The sequence below is a fragment of the Propithecus coquereli genome, unplaced genomic scaffold, assembly GCF_000956105.1.
Source record: "Propithecus coquereli isolate 6110/MARCELLA unplaced genomic scaffold, Pcoq_1.0 Scaffold12, whole genome shotgun sequence".
NCBI classification, from domain to species: domain Eukaryota; kingdom Metazoa; phylum Chordata; class Mammalia; order Primates; family Indriidae; genus Propithecus; species Propithecus coquereli.
Genome location: NW_012136080.1, coordinates 10430984 through 10450213, shown reverse-complemented (window position 1 = coordinate 10450213; position 19230 = coordinate 10430984). Strand labels below are relative to the sequence as shown.

At 42.7% G+C, this 19230-nt stretch overlaps 2 protein-coding genes across 2 annotated transcripts in view; one reads left to right on the top strand and one right to left on the bottom strand.

Moving 5' to 3' along the window:
- Positions 1 to 3932, bottom strand: part of TF (transferrin) — a 32709-nt gene extending 28777 nt beyond the window's left edge. The window contains exon 1 of the mRNA XM_012664067.1: positions 3821 to 3932. Within this exon, the coding sequence (XP_012519521.1) occupies positions 3821 to 3863 (43 nt within the window). The 5' untranslated portion in view covers positions 3864 to 3932. The remainder of the gene's footprint in view (positions 1 to 3820) is intronic.
- A 10347-nt stretch (positions 3933 to 14279) lies between these two features.
- TOPBP1 (topoisomerase (DNA) II binding protein 1) overlaps positions 14280 to 19230 on the top strand; it is an 83388-nt gene continuing 78437 nt past the window's right edge. Inside the window, exons 1-4 of the mRNA XM_012663361.1 lie at positions 14280 to 14387; positions 15014 to 15104; positions 17006 to 17140; positions 18642 to 18785. Of these exons, the coding sequence (XP_012518815.1) occupies positions 15021 to 15104; positions 17006 to 17140; positions 18642 to 18785 (363 nt within the window). The 5' untranslated portion in view covers positions 14280 to 14387; positions 15014 to 15020. The remainder of the gene's footprint in view (positions 14388 to 15013; positions 15105 to 17005; positions 17141 to 18641; positions 18786 to 19230) is intronic.

The following is a 19230-nucleotide window of genomic DNA, read 5'->3' as shown; positions in this document are numbered from 1 at the left end:
AATAACAGCTACCATTCTTTGATGAGTCCCTATATGCTTCACAGTGTGCCAAGCACATTACCTTCCTTTCATGTTCACAATTGTCCTGCCATTTAAATATTGGTGCTCCTATTTTAGATGTGAAATTTAAAAAACGGTCAGGGACATTAAATAATTGGAGATGAAGCTAATATTTGAACTACTTGGGTCTGTTGCACTTCAAAACCTGTACTGCCTTCTAATTGTCTGCAAGCAGGAAATGCCAAAAGAAATCGGACAGGAGATGCCAAATTACCTTAGACAGAACCCCATGCCAAAGACAAGGAGGGACAAATAGAGCCCTCAAATTTATTTGAGAAAGTCTTCAATAGTAGCAGACCAGGGTAGGAAGAGTAAGCTGGGGAACAGAATAGTATAGACCATTTGTCCTTCTGCAGAACATCAACATAAGGCCTTTCTTGAAAATCTGTATTTTCAGTCATCACTGTGCTCATGTCAAAAAAAAATAGGGAAAAGATTCAAACAGAAATGTCATAAAAGAAGATATATGAATAGCCAAAAAAAAACATGAAAAGATGCTCAACATCATTAGTCACCAGAGGAATGCAAATTAAAACTATAGCGAGATTCTACTCCATACCTGTTAGAATGGCTAACGGCGAAAAGACTGACACCACCACGTGTTGGCAGTATGAGCAGCAACTAAAATTCTAGTATGTTGTTGGTGGGCATGTAAAATGGTACAACTATTCAAAAAAGTCTGGCATTTTGTTATCAAGTTGAACATACACTTACCAGTATGACCTGGTAATTCTAGATATTTACCCAAAACAAATGAAAACAGACGTGTTCACTAATGTTCATGGCAGTTTTATTCATGGTAGCCCCAAACTGGAGACAACTTAAATGTCCATCAACAAGCAAACGGGCAAACAAACCATAGTAGGGCCATACAATGAATACTCAGCAATAAAAAGGAATGAGCTATGACACACACGACCTGGATGACTCTCAAAACAATTATGCTGAGTGAAAAAAGGCAAACACAAAGGTCTATGTCCTGTGTGAGTCCATTTATGTGAAATCTTAGAAAAGGCAAAACTTACTTACAGTGGCAGAAAGTGGGAATGGCTGAAAAGAGGTCAGGGGCAGTTCTTTATCTTGATTACAGTGGTAGGTACATGGGTAGTTATATTTGTCAAAATTCGTGGAACTGTATGCATACTTAAAATGGGTTTCTTGTACTATATTATATATAAATCATACTTCAATAGAAAGGATTTTAAAAAGAAAGAAAATGAGTGTGTACAAGCAAGCTAAGAGTAGGTGGAGCCAAGTAACCCAGACTAGGTCAGTCATGAATAACACTCCACCCATGGCCCTATGACAGATTCAACAAGAGGCCATCGGAGCCCACTGTGAATATTCCAAACTTATCCTGGAAGGGGAAAGCTGCTGGTGCTCACTGAACAGAGAACGTTCTCAAGCCCCAGAAGAGCAAAGGGTTGAGAAATGAGGTTGGGGGCCAAGGTGGAGACACAGGCTGTTGGGCCCTTCGTTCCTGGCTCTTGCTGGGCTTACCAATAACTGTCTCCTTCCTTTTGGTCTTTTCGGTTTAAGCTACTTTTGTTGTGTTTCTGTCATTTGCCACCAGAAGACTTCTTATTAGACTAGAATACTGAGTTCAGCCTGGCCCAGCAGCAAAGAGGGAGGGAAAGTGGGGAAGGGAGGCTGAGAGGGGCAGCTCTTGCCTTTGGTTTGCAAACACAGAGCCAATTGGGAAAATGGACTTTTGGTCAGCACCTGACATTGCCCCGAGAGGAGACAGAGGAAGAACAAACACCACAAGCCCTGTTCAGGAAGAATTTTGGAAAGAGCCCGGGGCGGGGGGGTCTGCGCTCTGGGTTTCTTTGTGACCACAGCTGGATCACAACTGTGTCCTACCTTTCCCGACTTTCCCAGCCCCAGCAGAACTCCCTGTGCGGACCCATGTGGCAGTGCTGGGCCAGGGAGGAGCCCCCACAGCACTCCCTTCCCTTTCTGTCCGCTCCTTGCTCCATGTAAGACACACTACCCCCAAATTATTTACAACAGCCTGAGACACGACGGAACCAGGGCTGGACAGAACCAACAGTTGTTGAGCCAGGGAGGGCTCTTCATGTGCGTGAGTTCATTAACTGTGCACCATTACCTTCTTCACAGTGACCCAGCCAAGAACCCTGGAGGAGCCTATCCTCCCAACCCCGGAAGAGGTCCTCTGCATGCATGTGTGGGATTTTTACCAGTAGTAACCCCTCTGTGCCTGGAACTCTGCCTGCCACTAGGTTTATTAGCTCATTTTCACAGTAACTGTGTGTGTGTTGTGAAAAGGCAATTCCTACTAACTGAAGCCAATTCAGAGAGGTCAAGGAACAGCCCAGAGTCACACAGCAGTGAGTGACAGGTGGATCCCATTCTAGGGTAATTATTATTCCTCTATATCATCAACCTCCCTGTTGTATGGTAGAGGTGGGAGGTGCTGTACAGTTCAGGGCAAGAAAGACCCCTCTGGTTATATGGCAGGCATCCCCTCCCTCCCTTCCTAATAACCCCTTAGCCCTAGGAAGAAGCCCTTCTCTCCTCTGACCCTGTTTCCTTCACCGTAAATGAGATCAAAAGCCTCTAGGCCAGGGGCCATGAACTTATGCTGTGATGGTCTAAGCAGCGGTCCCCAACATTTTTGGCACCAGGATTTCATGGAAGACCATTTTTTCACGGACCAAGGGGGTAGGGTAGGGGGAAGGGTGTAGAGCTCAGGCGGTGATGTGTGGCCAGTTTCCTAACAGGCTACAGACTGGTATGGGGCTGTGGCCCGGGGTTTGAGGACGGCAGGGCTAAAGAGTTAATAATTTAGGTTTTGTGTGCCACACAGTCTCTGTGGCAACTAGTCAATTCTGCCCTTGAAGCTTGTGAAAATTGATCATATGAATTGGGTCATTTTTGTCATACCCAACTAAAACAGAGTCGAGAGCCCAGAGGGAGAAAGCACCCAGGGCACATGACACTGCTCCAAGAATGGTAGTTCTCTGCAAGCCTGGCTGCTGAAGCTGCCTGCTGTAACAGCTACTGAAACCTATGATTCCAAGGCTGATCCCTCCACACCGCACCGCCCCGTCACTCACCAATCAGAATAGTTTGCCAGATCCTCGGAAACTTCCCAGTGCCAATGAATGTTCTTGAAGAACAATACATAACATTTCTTCTTCTGTTTTTTTAAATAAAACCTCCAATCTTCTCTTTGTTCTTTGGACATACCAGAGACTACCCGGTCTGTATGTATGCCCGGAATTATAATGCTTGCTTCCCAAATAAAATGTTTTTAATTTGCAGATTTCTCTCTATATTTTATTTGACCTCAACAAGCCTGAAAGCAGCCATAGGCAATATTTAACTGAATGAGCATGATTGTGTCCTAATAAAATTTTATTTAAGAGCACAAATTTTAATTTCATACAGTTTTCGTGTCACAAAATAGTGTTCTTTTGATTTTCCCCTCAACTATTTAAAGATGTAAAAAGCGTTCTTAGCTCTTCTAGCTGTGCAATATCAGGCAGCAGGCCAGATTTGGCCGGCTGGTCGTAATTTGCAAACCCCTCTCCTCTATGTGTTTTCTGCAGGATCAAAGTGTCAGGTGCACCTACGGGTAGAAGGCACTTTAAGGGCCGCCTCAGGGCCCTTAGGCCCACTGGTGGTCCGTATGCCGCGCAGGGTCCCTCTGTGGCTGAGCGGCTGCTGGCGCTGGGTCCCCTCCCCGAGCACCCTGGAGGGCCGGCCCCCACCCCGGCTCCCAGCGTGCACTCACCCAGGGCCCCGGCGCACAGCAGGGCGCAGATGGCGAGCCTCATTCTCCGCAGCGGGCGCGCCGTCACCGGCCCTGCTCCCACACCTCTGCCAGCTTCATCTGCGCTGGAGCGCGTGGATCCTGGGAAGAGTTCGTCCGCCCAGGATGATCGCCCTGGTCACACCCCCACCACGCCCCCGGGCAGCCCGCAAGCAGCCAGCGCTCTCTGCCGGGCTGGAGGGCAGCAGGCTGCTACCCACTGTCCGCGGATTGCCCTGCGCCGGGGGACCTTCGCTCACGGGCCAGGGGGCCGCACCCCGGACATACGAGCCTGAGCAACCTCGTAGCGTGCTGGTCTGACCGCCTGACGCCCCGGAGAGCGATCCGCTGGGGTCCCAGAGTAGTTGCTAGTACCCAGGTTCCTGAGCCCTGGACTCTCATCTAACCAAGCAGCTCCCAAACGTCTCAAAAACACAGACTCCGCGGCACTTGGGGGACCGTCCGCAGGGTGAAGGCTGTGGACCCTTCCTCCAGGAAAGCACGCACACACCTACACACAACGTTTTGAACTCAATTTTCAGGGATTCCTAAACTCTTGCTCCTAAAGCGTTTCTGTTGGCCACTGCGGGATCCTCCCGGAAGGTCCCCGAATGACACTGTCCCTACAATCCTCCACTCTGGGAGGCGAGGGCGGGGGAAGCTGGGCCCAGAGACGGCTGCTTCTCTTGCTCGCTGCAGCCCGACCTACAAGGCTCTGACTTCTGCCTGGGGAAAGTCTTCTGAATATAAAGAAAATTTTGAGAACTTTTTATTAAAGTATAAAAATATACATAAAACTTTACATATCCTCAGTGTACTGCTTGATTAATTATCACCGAGTGAACACACCCGCATAACCAGCACTCACATCAAGAAACGGAAGGTTCACAGAGCCCTCCCCCGCTCCTTCCCGTTCCCTGACAAACGTATCCGGGATCTTGACTTCTAATCCATAGGCTAATTCTGCTGATTTGTGAACTTTATAGAGACGGAATCACACGATATGCACAATTTTGTTTCTGTCTTCTTTCACCCCAGATTATATTGTGAGATCCATCTATGTTGCCTTTCATTCAGTGTCAGTGTCGCACATTCCACACTGTGTGTTGTAGCACACTGTGTCTTTCCTCCCTATGATTGTACTAATAGTTTTCATCTGGGCTCTTATGAATAGTGCTGCTGTGAATGTAATTTTAATTTCATTTCTATTTGTTGCTGGTATCTGAAAAAACAATTGGTTTTTGTACATTGACCTCGAATACGGTGATCTTGCTAAATTATCTTATTACTTATAATAGTTTCTTTTGAAATTTCTGTGTACATCTTTATGTCTTTTGTGAACAATGTCAGTTTTGCTCTTTCTTTTCAGATCCTTACAATTCTCTTTTTTCCTGATTTACTGCACTGATTAGAACTTCTGGTACATTCTAATACACATCCTTTAGAGCATACAGGTATGCATTTCTGAAAGGTATTTCCCCAGGAGAGTACTGCTGCGTCATAAAGTAGATGTATGTTCAGCTTTAATTTTTAAACTATTAACACAACATTGAGTAGAAGTGGTGATAGAGAGGGAAAGTTTTCAATAATTCGCCACTACGCAAAATGTTTTCTGGTGCTTTGTTTTGCTTTAGATATTATTAACGAATGATCTTAAGAAATTTTCCTTCCTTCCTGGATTGCCTAAATTTAAAAATCATGAATCGGTGTTGAATTTTATCGAGTATTTCTTATGTGCCTATTAAGATAATCATACGATCTCCCCTTCCTTTTAGTGTTAATGTGGTGAACTATTCTAAGTGATTTTTAAATGTTAAACTACTATTACACTCCTGGAATAAACCCCAGTTGGCCATTATGCATAATACTTTTTATATATTGCAGAACTTGAATTGAAAATATTTTGTTTAGGATTTTCTGCATTAATTTTCTTGACAGAAATCATTTTGCAGTTTTTTATTTTAATGTCCCTAAAAGTTTGGTTCCAAGGTTATGATGCCTTATAAAATGAACTGGGAAATGTCATCTCTTTTCTTATTTGCTGAAAGACATTGTATAAAAATAGTTTTATTTCTTTCTTAAATGTTCGGAAGATTTCACCAGTGAAGCCACCTCTGTGGCTCAATCTTAATGACAGATTAAGTTTCTTAAATAGCCAGAGAAATATTCAGATTTTCTTATTCTTCAAGTTTGGTAAGTTCTGTTTTTTTTTTTTTTAAAAGAAATTCATCCCCTTTATATAAATTCAAATTTATTTATGTAAAATTGTTCATCATGTTATCTTTGGATTTTTTTTTTTTTAAGATAGAGTCTCGCTTTGTTTCCTGGGCATCATCACGCTCACTGTAACCTCCAATTCCTGGGCTCAATTGATCCTCCTGCCTCAGCCTCGAAAGTAGCTGAGACTACAGGCTCATACAACCACACCTGACTAATTCTTTTTTTTTGTAGAGATAGGCCCTTGCTATGTTGCTCAGGCTGGTCTTTTGATATTTTTAAAGAGTGGAGCATCCTTACAGTAATATCCTTTTTCATTGCTGATATTTGTAATGTATGTTTTCTCCTTTTCCTTGATTAATATTGCCAGGGTTTTATCTATCTTATTAATCTTCTCAAAGTACAGACTTTTGGCTTTGTTGATTTTCTCTACTGTATATTCATTTATTATTTCATTGATTTCTGCTCTCTTAACTTCTTTGAGTTTTGTTCTTTCTCTAGCTTTTTAAAAAGGCAGTTGATATCATTGATTTTTTTCAGCCTCTCTTCCACTCTAGTACATGTAATGAAAGTGATACATTTTCCTGTATCTTTTCTTCCTTCCTTCCTTCTTTCCTTCCTTCCTTCCTTCTTTCTTTTTTTCCCAAGAGATGAGGTCTACCTCTATTGCCCAGGCTGGAGTGCAGTGGTGTGATCATAGTTCACTGCAGCCACCCACTCCTGGGCTCAAGTGATCCTCCTGCTTCAGCATCCCAAGTAGCTGGGTCTATAGGCATGCACCACCAAGCCTGGCTATTTTTTAAATTTTTTGTAGAGACAATGTATTGCCTAGGCTGCATTTTTTTTCTTGATATGTTATAACTTAATGGTTATTCAACTTAAAATATACTCTGATTTTCATTATGAATTCTTTTTTTTTTAATTTTACTAGATTTAGGGGTAATTTCTTATTCAACTCATGCTTTATTTAGAAATGCATTGCTTGATCATCCAGATGGGCCAATATTTAAAGGATAAGGTCCTTTAAATGTGAAGGAAAGAGGCAGAATACTTCGTGTCATCTGAGCAATGCAGTGTGAAGAAGACTGCCATGGCTGGCTTTGAAGGTTGAAGAGGGTGGGGCCACAAGCCAAGAAATGGCAGCTCTACAGCTGGAAAAGGCAAGAAAACAGATTCTCCTGTGCAGCCTCCAGAAAGAAACACAACACTGCTGACATCTTGATTGTGGCCCAGGGAAACCCATTTCAGACTTCTGACCTTCAAAACTGTAAGATAGTAAGTTTGTGGTAATTTGGTACGACAGTAACAGGAAACTAATAACACCTAATATATTTATTGGAGCCTTTCTAAGGGGTGGCGTTACCTTTTTATCTCCCATTCCGTGAAACTTCAAATTGTGCAAGTACCTTAAGGAGAAAACAGGCCCTTTGCCAAGCTCAGTTCTCTGTACCTCCCTTTTCATTGGGATCTTGCCTCCACTTCTGTTTTTCCAGCCTTGAGACTGCCTTCAACTCTGCTGGTGTCTCTGTAACGCAGGAATGGCCCTCTGCTCAGGCAGAGCTGGAAGTGGCCCGTTTATAATTGTCCTGGCTCTTCGTTCATTTATTCATACCTGTCAAAGGAAATAGGGTCTATGAGGGCAGAGACCACCTTTTTCTCATTCAACATTCGAATCCTAGGTTGGAAAATAGTGCCTGCTTTAATATTGGGCTCAAAAAATTATCAAATAGATCATCAATAAGTGCACATAAATACCTCAAAAGTTGAGCAATCCTCTACAGGCCTGTGGACAAAAACCAAATAGGGTCCAAAGGTGACCATTTCTTCTAAGATTAATGATCCACCTAAAGCTAACATAGCCCAAATCCAGTAGGAGCCAAATGCTCCCTGAACCCGAGTGGAGCAAACTCTGAAAAATTCCTATGTACAGGGACAAAGTCATATTGCAAAGAAAAGACATCCGAAGGGCTAAAGTCATCTCTTTGCTTTGGCACAGGCTCTCACAAATAGCAGAGCAGAAGGTTAGATGATTAGATTGTAGAAAACAATTTAAAGATTTCAAGGTGAGGATGGTCTTTGGAAAACTAAGGATTTGTAAATTTATTGCAAACCGTGTACCAGGCACTGTGTTAAGTGCTTTCCAAATATTAATTTATAGTAGCCCCTAAGGTAGATGCTACTGTCATCCCTTTTTTATACAGAAATTGAAGCACAGAGAGGTTGAGTAACTTGCCCAAGGTTAGATAACTAGTGCATGTCAGAACTGGCATTCAAACTAGGCGGCCTGCTTTCCATAGTCCATGCTCTTCCTCATGTGGCCTCTGACATTTCTCTCTGGAGTGACTTCACACTTTCTCCTTTCCAAGGAATCTTGTAATAATAAGGACAATTTTTGCAAGGGCAACACATTTGTTTCAACTGTTGTCAGGTTCGGAATTGGTTAGGTTGGCCCTAGCTGCCTTAAAAGATAAAGCGCCAAAATCTCAGTGGGTTAACACGGTAAGAGTTGACTTCTTACACAAAGCCCAGCTGTCAGCAGTGGTGGTGATTTGTTGGGGTGGGAGTGGGGAGTTCACCTTCATAGCTCCATTCCACCATGCAGACATCCGGGCTTCCAAGGATGCTCCATTTCAACATGTGGCTTCCAAGATTGCCCTGTGAACGACATCCAGATGACAGACAGAATAAGGAAGAGTACAGAAAGTCGTGCAAGAAGTTTTCACGATCAAGCCCAGAAGTGATAAAGATCTCTTCTGCTTATATTCGATCAGCCAGAACTGGATCCCACGATCCCACCTAGCTGTAAAGAAGATGGAACTGGCATCCCTGACTGGGCAACCACTTCTCAGTAACAGCACAACACTGTGAAAGGGGAGCACAGTGTTGGGTCTTTTGTCTTAGTTTGAGTTCCCCCAGAAAACAGACATTTTGACAAGACTTTTCAGATGTTTTATTTGATAAGTAAAGAAACACAAGTAAGAAAGTGGGGAAGTGAGACCGGGAGAGAAAGGCATCCAAAGGATGTGTTAACGAGTCAGTTACCACAGTGGAGACTGGGGCTTAATTCCACTGGCAAACTGTGGCAACCAGAGTAGAATGTCCTTTCCAAAGGGCATGCAAACAAGGATTTTTATGCACCAACTCCTGTCAGTCATTGTCTGAGGGTTTTTTCCCCTATGGGTGATAAAGCCACTAGCTCTCCCACCTACCGTGCAGGTGGCACGGCACACTCCTGGTGCCAGAGAATAGCTTCTTGCAAAGAAACACAGATGTTGGCAGTTGGAAATTTCCTGATGTGCATAAGGGTGCTGAGGGTGAGGAGATATGGGTGGGACTCTAAGAGTCTGTTTCATGGTCTCTGCCAGAATCCACAAGTAACATATGGACTAAAAAGACACGTTTCTGTCCCGCCTTGCCCAAGCACACACCTAATACACCATGGTGGGGCAGGGACAGAATAACAAAAATAAAACCCCCTTTCAGAAAGGGGAGGAGTGGAGACCCATAACTGTCACCGGTCAGTATCAGTTTTGAAGCTGGGCATGCACTGGGAAGTCCTCAGTCGGAGGTCCTCATTAGGTTAGATTCTGCTCTCCTAAAGGGGCTCCTTTGCTTATTGCTCTCCATGGTCCCTGGCACCTTCTTCTGAAAGTGTCTTCCTTCTCTATTGCTCTCTCTAGCCACATCTGAATGGGGTATTGAGGAGTTTGTACTCCTGGGGCTGAATGACTTTCCTCCCACTCGTCATGTGCAAGCTTGAGGATTGTATCAAAGTTTGAAAATTACAGGTTTCTAGTTTGGTTCAGAAAGCAATTATCTCAAAATCTTCATAACCTTCAGATTTATTTGCTTCCAGTTTCACGTGGTAGCTGTCAACCTCATATATACAAGACAAGGTCAAGGACAAGGCCCAGCTGATTCCACCAGTGAACATACATGGCATACTTAGATCCAGACCATTTATTACTTCCATAGATAGCAAGAAAAGAAGAATAAGTCAAAGGTTCCAGCTCCCTGGCACCTTGTCCCATATACCAAAAAGGATGACACTGAAACCAAAAGCGCTGACGACTGCAGTGTAAGTTGTGGGATACTCCGTCCCTCGGGCGCCAGATCTTGGTGGCAGCTAGTGCTGTTATATTCTGCAGCTCCATTCTGAGGGGAGTGGGGCAGGAAGCCCCACCTGAAACTGGGAGGCAATGAGAAACTGTCTCATGACAGCCTCCCGGGGGGATAGAAAGGTGGAGTGGGAGATGACCTAGCAGCTCTTTAGAGGCCTTCTGTAAGGATCACAAGGCATTCTGCCAAGGCTCAGATAAGCTGCAATTCAAGACTTTGCGCACGTGGATATGTGTAAGGTTGCCAGGAAGCCATGGCACAGCCGTTTCCCTGCAGTAGTAGCTCTCCCCACCCCAGGTCTTTCCTAGACATAATTTTCAAGCCTCATTGCTATCCTTGGCCTCACATCTCTCTCTCTCTCTGTCCCTGTTAATGGTGCTTACCTAGCTTGGGTGACAGGCCATGCTTGCTAACTCAACCTTTCCCACGTGGTCAGTTGTAATGGACATTTATTGCTCAAAACCTCCCTCAGGTTTATCTCTTGTTTTTAGTGCCTAGATAAAGTCAGCTTTTCCAATCTTGCAAACCCCCCACATTTTCAGATTACTAAATTCACTTTTATTTTTGTCTGCAAACAGGCCAATTCTTCCCAGAGCTTGTCTCTTTCTTATAATAATTGAACACAGCCAGTAGCAGCCAACGTGCGTGCTGACATTCTATTGTACCTCCCCTTCCCTAGAGCACAGCAGACTCACTAGGCCTGTGTTCTGGCTTCTGGGCTACTGAAAACAATAATTTAAGCAAATGTTTCACCACTGAAAGACTATTTCTACAGCCATTATGATCATTTAGTCATTTCACTTTTAAATTATACATTCATTTATTTAGGTATATTTATTCATTTACAGCATTGGAAACAAACATAAAGCCTTATCACGCAAAAAAACATTTCTAGTATTTTTTAATTTTGAGAAATATTATCTATGTAGCAAAATATAACAAGAAACAAATATTCATATTCCCACCACCCACATTTTAAAAGTAACTATTTCATCACATTTTTTCCCTGTGTTTTTTCATTCTACAAACAGATACATATAAAGTTGCCTTTAATTCCACCCCAGGCAGGGTCTGGAGTGTCTGGCTCCAGGTAACAGAAGTGCCAGAGAAATAGGACAGTGACCCTAAGCACAAGGAAGGTGAGGCAAAGTGAATTCCCAAACTACGGCTTCTGAGGGCACATTGCAACCGTTCCTCATTTTCACCAAAATCTTCATGGATTACAAACTCACATAATTGGCCTTCCATATCCGTAGGTTACACATCTGAAGAGTTAACCAAAAGTGGACTGAAAATATTTTGAAAAAAAATAAAAATAAAAAAATAACAAAAATAATATAAAATTTAAAAATACACTATAACAACTACTACATAGCATTTACATTGTATTAGGTATCATAAGTCATCTAGAGATGATTTGAAGTATATGGGAGGATGTGCATAGATTATATAGAAGGGAGTTGAGCATCCTCAGATTTTGGTATCTACAGGGGGTCCTGGAATCAATTCCCCCAGACACCAAGGGGTAACTGTAACCATTTCACCCTCCCCCAAAGGATTGCTGTCCAAGCAAGATTTAATGTGAATCAGAATCCTCTGGAGGACACAGGTTGCTAGCCTCCCCCCTAGAGTTCCTAGCTCAATAGGTCTAAGGTTGGAGCCTAAGAATTTTCATTCACAACAAATTCCCAGGTGATACTGATGCTGCCGGTCCAGAGACCACACATGAGACACACTGCTCTCCCCACTTTCCAGGATTAGGCACTTCAGGGACAGATACAGACCCTCTCTGCTTATCTGGAGACACAAGGTGGGAGAACTTGCCCCTAGTGCTGGTCTCCTACCATAAAGACAAGGTCAACTCCCCTGCTTTCGAGTTCCAGCTGGCTCAAGCTTAAGGTGGATCTTATTTTCCTCCTCATCTTCATCAGCAGCATGTAGGAATCTCCTTCTCTCATGAGGCCTCTACTCTGCCCCAGAAATGTGAGGAAGGGGCCCCTGCTCCAGTGAGGACTTTCACACAGAGATGGGCAGGCAGCATGTGCCAAGGTGCAGTGTGGTGTGTAGGAAGGGCTCAGGTTTTCTGTCACCCCGCCTCTTCTCAAGTCCAAGTGCAGCCACCTCCTGGCTGTGTGGCCCTGGGCAAGTCCATAGTTCCTGAGCCTCACTTTCCCCTTCTCCATACCTGGGACAATAATGCTCACATACTATAGAGCTGCTGAGGGAGTAAATGGGAATAGTGCAAGCAGGAGTCCTTTCTTAAGTATCCCACATATATTATTACGGCTTCAGGACAGATTTGCATCTTAATAATTAACTGTTACTCCTTTATTTCCAGCCTCTAGTAATTTTTGTTTGTTCTTAAGGCTTTCCTCACCATGTCCCTAGCAATGAGCCTTTACCTTTGAGCTCCAGTGTTACTGATTATGACTCACCTTTGTTAAAGAAAATATTATTTAGTGATACTTATTAAAGCACAGTAAGATTGACTTTTTTCAGGGCCATCAGGATAGGTATAGTGACCACAGCAATGAGATTTTGCATTGGAGGAGAGAAATTGGGCTCAACTCTGAATACAGCATGGACAAGTGGGAATTTATAGCCAAGGAGCAAAATGGGGGGTGGGGTGGATTACTGGATGGAAAATTACTAAGAGGTAACATCAGGAGTAAGGGGATTCTGGCTAAACCGACTTAACAGGATTCTGCTGAAGATAGTGAGGGTGATCAGACATCACCTGGGGGTAATGGAGAATGAGGAATTTGATTAGATATGGAAAGTAGAGTGTTCTAATTGGATTTTCCAAGGAAGTGCACAGATGAACTAAGGAGAAGTTTCAGAAATCTGACTAAAGTTTGGCCAAGCAAAGAATCTTGGTCACTTTCTATGGGTATTTTCAAACACTTAGACTCAAGCTGCTATTACCATCTTTAGGCTCTAACAAGAAAAATAAAAGCCATCAAGGTACATGGCACTAAAATCACACATACTTAATTCAAAATCATTTTTTCAATCAGGCTAGGAGTGGTGGCTCACGCCTGTAATCCCAACACTTTGGGAGACAGAGGTGGAAGGATAGCTTGAGGCCAGGGGTTCGAGGTTACAGTGAGCTATGATTGTGACACTGCACTCCAGCCTGGGTGACAGAGAGAGATTCTGTCTCAAAAAAAGAGAGGAAAAAAAAGTCTCAATCTCAGCAGTCAAGAATACAATAGGAAGAAGCATTAACTAATCAGATTATCAAAGGTTATCAATGAGCTAAGGTTGTGCAGGCCTATTTTTCCCCCCTCCCTCTGGTCTTTGCCGCTTAAACATTAGGTTCCATCCCAGAATCTCCCCAATACTCAGACAGATGCACAGAAAGAAAATGGAGCTGACTATTGAAGAGGAGGGGAAGAGACCATTGACAAAGATCCCTTGGCGTTAGCTATGTAATTCAAGTCATCCTCAAGTCTCTCTTCCCTCCAGATCTTTTGGCTGTGGTAGGTGGTAATTATATTCTTGCTATGTTGGAGGGAAAGCAACAGTCGGTAGAGTGAGCAAGACCTGGATGCAGTCTTTTTTTTTTGGATGCAGTCTTAATTCCACCACTTACTAGCTGTGTGACGTTGAACACACCATTTAACTTCTCTAAGCCTCAGTTTTTACATTTGTAAAATGGAACTACCGCTATTTGCCTCATGGAGTTGTTTTGGCTAATACATAGTTTCTCGTGCACTGACTGATGTTAAGGCTGGTGTAAAATAAGTATCTATTGAGGAAATCCTCTCTTGCCCTGGTTTTATTTTTCAATGTATAGGACTTCCACCAAAGGAGTACTCCTGGCCTGTGGCGACATCTCCTGAACCGTGGGCGCAGGGCCAACTCCCAGCAGAACCTAGACCCGCCCTTCAAAGTCCTAAACCCCAGAGGATCCCGGACCCACTTCCCGGGACCTTCTCCCGCTGCGGCCCGCCCACCACCGCTTCTGACATCTCCGCCCTCCGGCTCCAGTTGACAAGTACGTCACTTCCGCAGGAAGCGGCGGGCGCGGGCGCGCTGTTGGCGCGAAAGTCAGTTCCCGGCCTATGTAATTTCCGGATTCTCCAGCGTTTGCTTTGGGCTGGGGGCCCCGCCAAGTGGGGGCGGGGGCTGTGCGCCCGGCTAGCGCCCGACCCCAGCCGCCGTCCTGCGGGCCGCGCGCCCCGCCGGAAGACCCCCAGGCTCCATCGAGGTGAGTGAGGCGCGGAGTGAGGACCTAGCTCCCTCCCCGCCCCAACTGGGGGTCGCGATGCCTGTTGTGGCCTGCGGGGCCCTAGTTTCCTGCCCTGGTAACCGGCCCTCGGACGGGCAGGTGGGCCTTTGACGCCGGAGAGGACGTGGCTTTGCTGATTCAAGAGCCAGGCCTTTTCCTGGAGTTGGGGAGCAGGAGTGTCCGACCTTTTGAGGGGCATGACCTTGCTAACTGGCTTGCGTGTTTATATTTAAAATCCGTTTATTGAGGGATGAACGAACCTCGCAGGCCGTGGGTACCGGCGGGGCAGATGGGATCTGTGTGTTCTTAAGCCAAGTGCAATTGAACGTCCATGACCTATAGCCCCTATAGCCAGGGCCCTCAACGTTCTCAATTCAGGGACATTAATTTCGTTCTCGGATTTGCAAGGATTGGTGTTGTCATCTTTTTCCTTGACTTTACCCACATTCCAGGGTTTCTTAGAAACGTCATGGATGAATTCATGGGCAAGGCCAGAATGCTTATCCTTAGGCATTCCTGTCTGCACAGAAAAATAGGTGGGTTAAACATACAATTCCATACATAACGTGTTTTTGTTCTTGTTAATGGTTCTTTTATTTTGACAGTTCAGAAATGTCCAGAAATGACACAGAACCGTTTTTTGTGAAGTTTTTAAAGTCTTCAGACAACTCTGAATGTTTTTTTAAAGCTCTTGAGGTAAGAATAATTGAAAAAGTCTTGTTTGATGCTGTGAATTCATTTTATTTTTAAGTGTTTTTGATGTTAGGCTTTATGTCTTAGAAATAGATATTTTATTTTCATAGTAGTTTTACTGTAGTCTACATTAATATAAATATATCATTGTTACATATTTTTGAATTTATGTAAGTATATCATTATTATGTATTTGGGGGACTTGAAATCTATGACATTTCTGTTTAATGTGGCTGATCTGCAGTTCTTGGAAATTAAGTTGCTTTCTTTTGTTTCCTAACCAGAGTGGTCCTTTGTGTGTTGAAAAAATTTGAGTCAGTCATGGACTGGTCGCACTTAAATATTTTTTGTTAACTGTTAAAAAGTATGTTTCATTGTATACAAAATAATATGGGATGATAGTAGGGGTGGTGTAGAGCCTTGCTACTCAGATCCCATCAGCATGGCCTGGGAGTTTGTCAGAAATGAAGAATCTTGGGCTCCAACCCAGAGTTACCAGTTAGAATCCGCATTTTTAACAAGATCCCCAGCACACATTAAAGTTTGAGAAGCAGTCGTAGCAGGTTTTTCCTTAAAGTTCATTTATTCAGCAAATATTTATTGTCTATGATCTGATAGGCACTGCTCTATTACTTGAGATGCATCAGTGATCAGGCAAAGATTTCTGCTGTCTCAGAGCTTACATTCTAGTAGGAGGAAATAGACATGAATCAGACATGATTAATGAGCAAACTATATAGTATGTTACAAGGTGCTAAGTGTTATGGGAAGACAAAAAAGCAAATCGGGTTAAGGGCTTCCAGAGGATGGTTGTTGTATAGGAAAGAGAAGGGAAGGTTACAGTTTTAAAGAGTGTGAACAGGGTAGGCTTTATAGAGAAGATATTTGAGTAAACGTGAAGGAGGTGAGATAGCCATGCAGATATCTAGGGAAGAAGGTTTCAGACAGAACAGGCATATATAGGCCCTGGAAGGGTGCCTGTAGTGTCTATGTAAGATAGTGTGGAGTGAGCAAGGGGTAAGGGAAGAGTATTAAGGAATGTTTCAGAGAGTAAGGGTAAAGAAGTCATATAAGACTGACTTTTTCTCTCAGTGAAAGGGAGAGCCACTGGAGGGTTTTAATCAGAAGAGGATCATGATCTGACTTATCATTTTAAAAGGGTCACTCTAACTATTTAACATAAGGACTTCAAAATTGGTTCAGAAAATATTTGAGTGCTTACCTGAGTGTCAGCATATGGTGGCAAACAAGATATATCATGAAACTTCCAGGGGAGAGATATAAAAGCTACATATATATAATGTTATTTTTAATCATAAAATAGACTAAAGGGCTAGGGAAGGGTATTTTAGAAAGAATAATCAGGAAAGGCATCTCTGAAGAGGTGACATTTAAGCAGACCTGAGTGAGGGACCAAGTCAGGTGAAGACCTGGGAGAAGAGTATTCCGTGCTGCAGAGTCAAGAGCAAAGCCTCTAAATGAGCTTACGCTTAGCTTGTTCCAGGCTTATCAAGAAAGTGGGAGTGGGTAGAGTAGAGGCAGCAAGGGAGATGAGAGGTAAGAGGTAAAAGTGGGGGATAGACAGGGGCCAGATTGTGCGGTCTTGTAGGCCATGGTAAGTAATGTGGATTTTATTCTGAGTGTGGTGGGAAGCCATCAGAGCTTTTTAAGCAGACAGTGACATGATCTGACTTGTGTTTTTAAGAAGATTACTAGCTGTTCTATGGAGAACAGTGGGAGGGAGAAAGAGACCACTTGGGAGGCTTCTGCAGAGGTCTAGGTGAGAGATCATGGTGGCTTTCAACAGGGAAAAGCCTGGACTTGAGGTGGAATTTGAAGATAGAGTTGATTGGACCTATATACAGGGGACTAATTACAGGTACATTCTTTATTTTTTCTTTCAGTCAATAAAAGAATTCCAATCAGAAGAATATCTTCAGGTTATTACAGAAGAAGAGGCATTGAAGATAAAGGAGAATGACAGATCACTTTATATCTGTGACCCTTTTAGTGGCACTGCCTTTGATCACCTCAAAAAGGTTTGCTACCTTCTAGTGTGTTCCTTTGGTAGTCTGTTTTTTGGTTTGTCTTTGCTTCAGTAAACATAAAATCTTTACTGATCATGAAATATTAGACAAATTATGAATACGTTGGAATACTTTTGGTTTGGGGAAACTAGAATAATATTTTTTTAAAGGCTAATTATGTTACAATAAGCTTTTATTATATGTCATTTTTTATATTTCAGGGGATATAGCCTCACTTAGTATAAGTAAACCTATGGTAATGAAGCATTTTAGTGATTGACTTTATTTAAGCTCAGTTTGACTGTAAATTATTTCAGGGAGAAGTAATAAAGAGTAGGAAAAGACCTCAGCATAGTGTTTGGTAATTTTCTATCTTTCCTATGTACTCTTGCACACAGAATTTTAATACCTGTATCTTGTATAGGGTCTGAAAAATTATATCCTAGAAAGAAGCATTTTTGGGATCAATATTGCTAATAGATCAATGAGACATCTTATTTCTTTTTGTTGATTCTAGAGTCTACTGACTCATTACTTTTTTGGTGTCTGGACAAGAGAGAAGCATTGAAATAAAAGTAAACTGGCTGTAATTCCATCCAGATTACACAGAGGTGATTCTTGTTTCAAGGAGAAGAAAACATAGAAGAGTAGGTAGATGCAGTATTTCTGTAATTTATGGAAGGTCTGTGTGGACCTTGCCAAGAGCATTGTTCTTTATCTCCTTTTGGAAATACCACTGCTTGTCAGAGTCAGTAACATTGAAACTAATTTTCTGTGGCATATGCCTGCTACTCGGAAGGCTGAGGTGGGAGGACTCCTTGAGCTCAGGATATTTAAATCAGTTATGCAGTGGTGACTTTGGCAACTGAAGGCTTTTTAGACTGGCTTGAGTATGCCTGTGTTGAGCAGGACCACCACCGTTCTTAAGTCAGTACCAATGAAAATACAAAGTTATTTTTTGAGTTTAACCTGTAGTATTTTAGGAAAAAAACTCTTTGTAGGTCTTCTTGGAAAGACATTGAGGTGCAAAGTATTTAAAACCCAAATGTTGAAACTGCCTAGGATTATACATTTTCTTGTGACATAATAGATATTTTAGAGGGGGCCACATATAGGCTCTTATACTTTTAAGTTGCTTCTTCATTGGCTGGGTGCTTCATTTATAAAGGATATATGGATATTTCCTGATTGTTATAGCATGAGATTATTGCATTAAGATTGTGTTTGTTTCAGACATTAAAATTTTAATGGCAGTTTCAACTGAGAGGGACTTTTGGAGTTTATTTATTTTGACAGCTTGCATTGTTTATTTACTTTTTTGTGTACGTGTTTAATGTATAGTGTGTAGTGTGTCTGAAAAATTATATGATGGTCTTTATCTTTTTCTCATGACAGTTTGCTGATTTTTCTGCAGTGGTTATCAAATTCTGTAAGGAATTGGTAAATACTACAAAATGTAATTTTGTAAGACTGATCTTTTTTAACTTACCAACTTTTTTTTTTTTTTTCATAGCTTGGCTGCAGAATTGTTGGTCCTCAAGTAGTCATATTTTGTATGCAGCACCAACGATGTGTCCCAAGAGCCGAACATCCGGTTTATAATATGGTTATGTCTGATGTAACCATATCTTGTACAAGTGTGGAAAAAGAAAAAAGGGTAGATGTTGAGAGGAATATCATGACTGATCAATTTATGTATCTATCAATGTGTTTATCTCTCTCTCTCTCCCCACAATTATTCAGTGAACAGGAGATAACCTTGAAAGACCCTGTATTTATTTAGTGTTTGTGACTTTTAACAAAGTTCAATACACAACCACACTGTGTGGGTTTTTTTTTTTTTTTAAATAAATTGAGTATAGTGGAATCCATTTTGTTGAACACTGGCTAATTGAAGTTTTTTGTTTTAGTTTGGAACTATTTTCCCAGCTGGGTACAGCGGCTCACACCTGTAATCCTAGTACTCTGGGCTGCCAAGGCGGGAGGATCGCTTGAGGTCAGGAGTTCAAGACCAGCCTGAGCAAGAGCAAAACCTCCGTCTCTACTAAAAATAGAAAGAAATTAGCCAGACAACAAAAAATAGAAAAAATTAGCTGGGCATG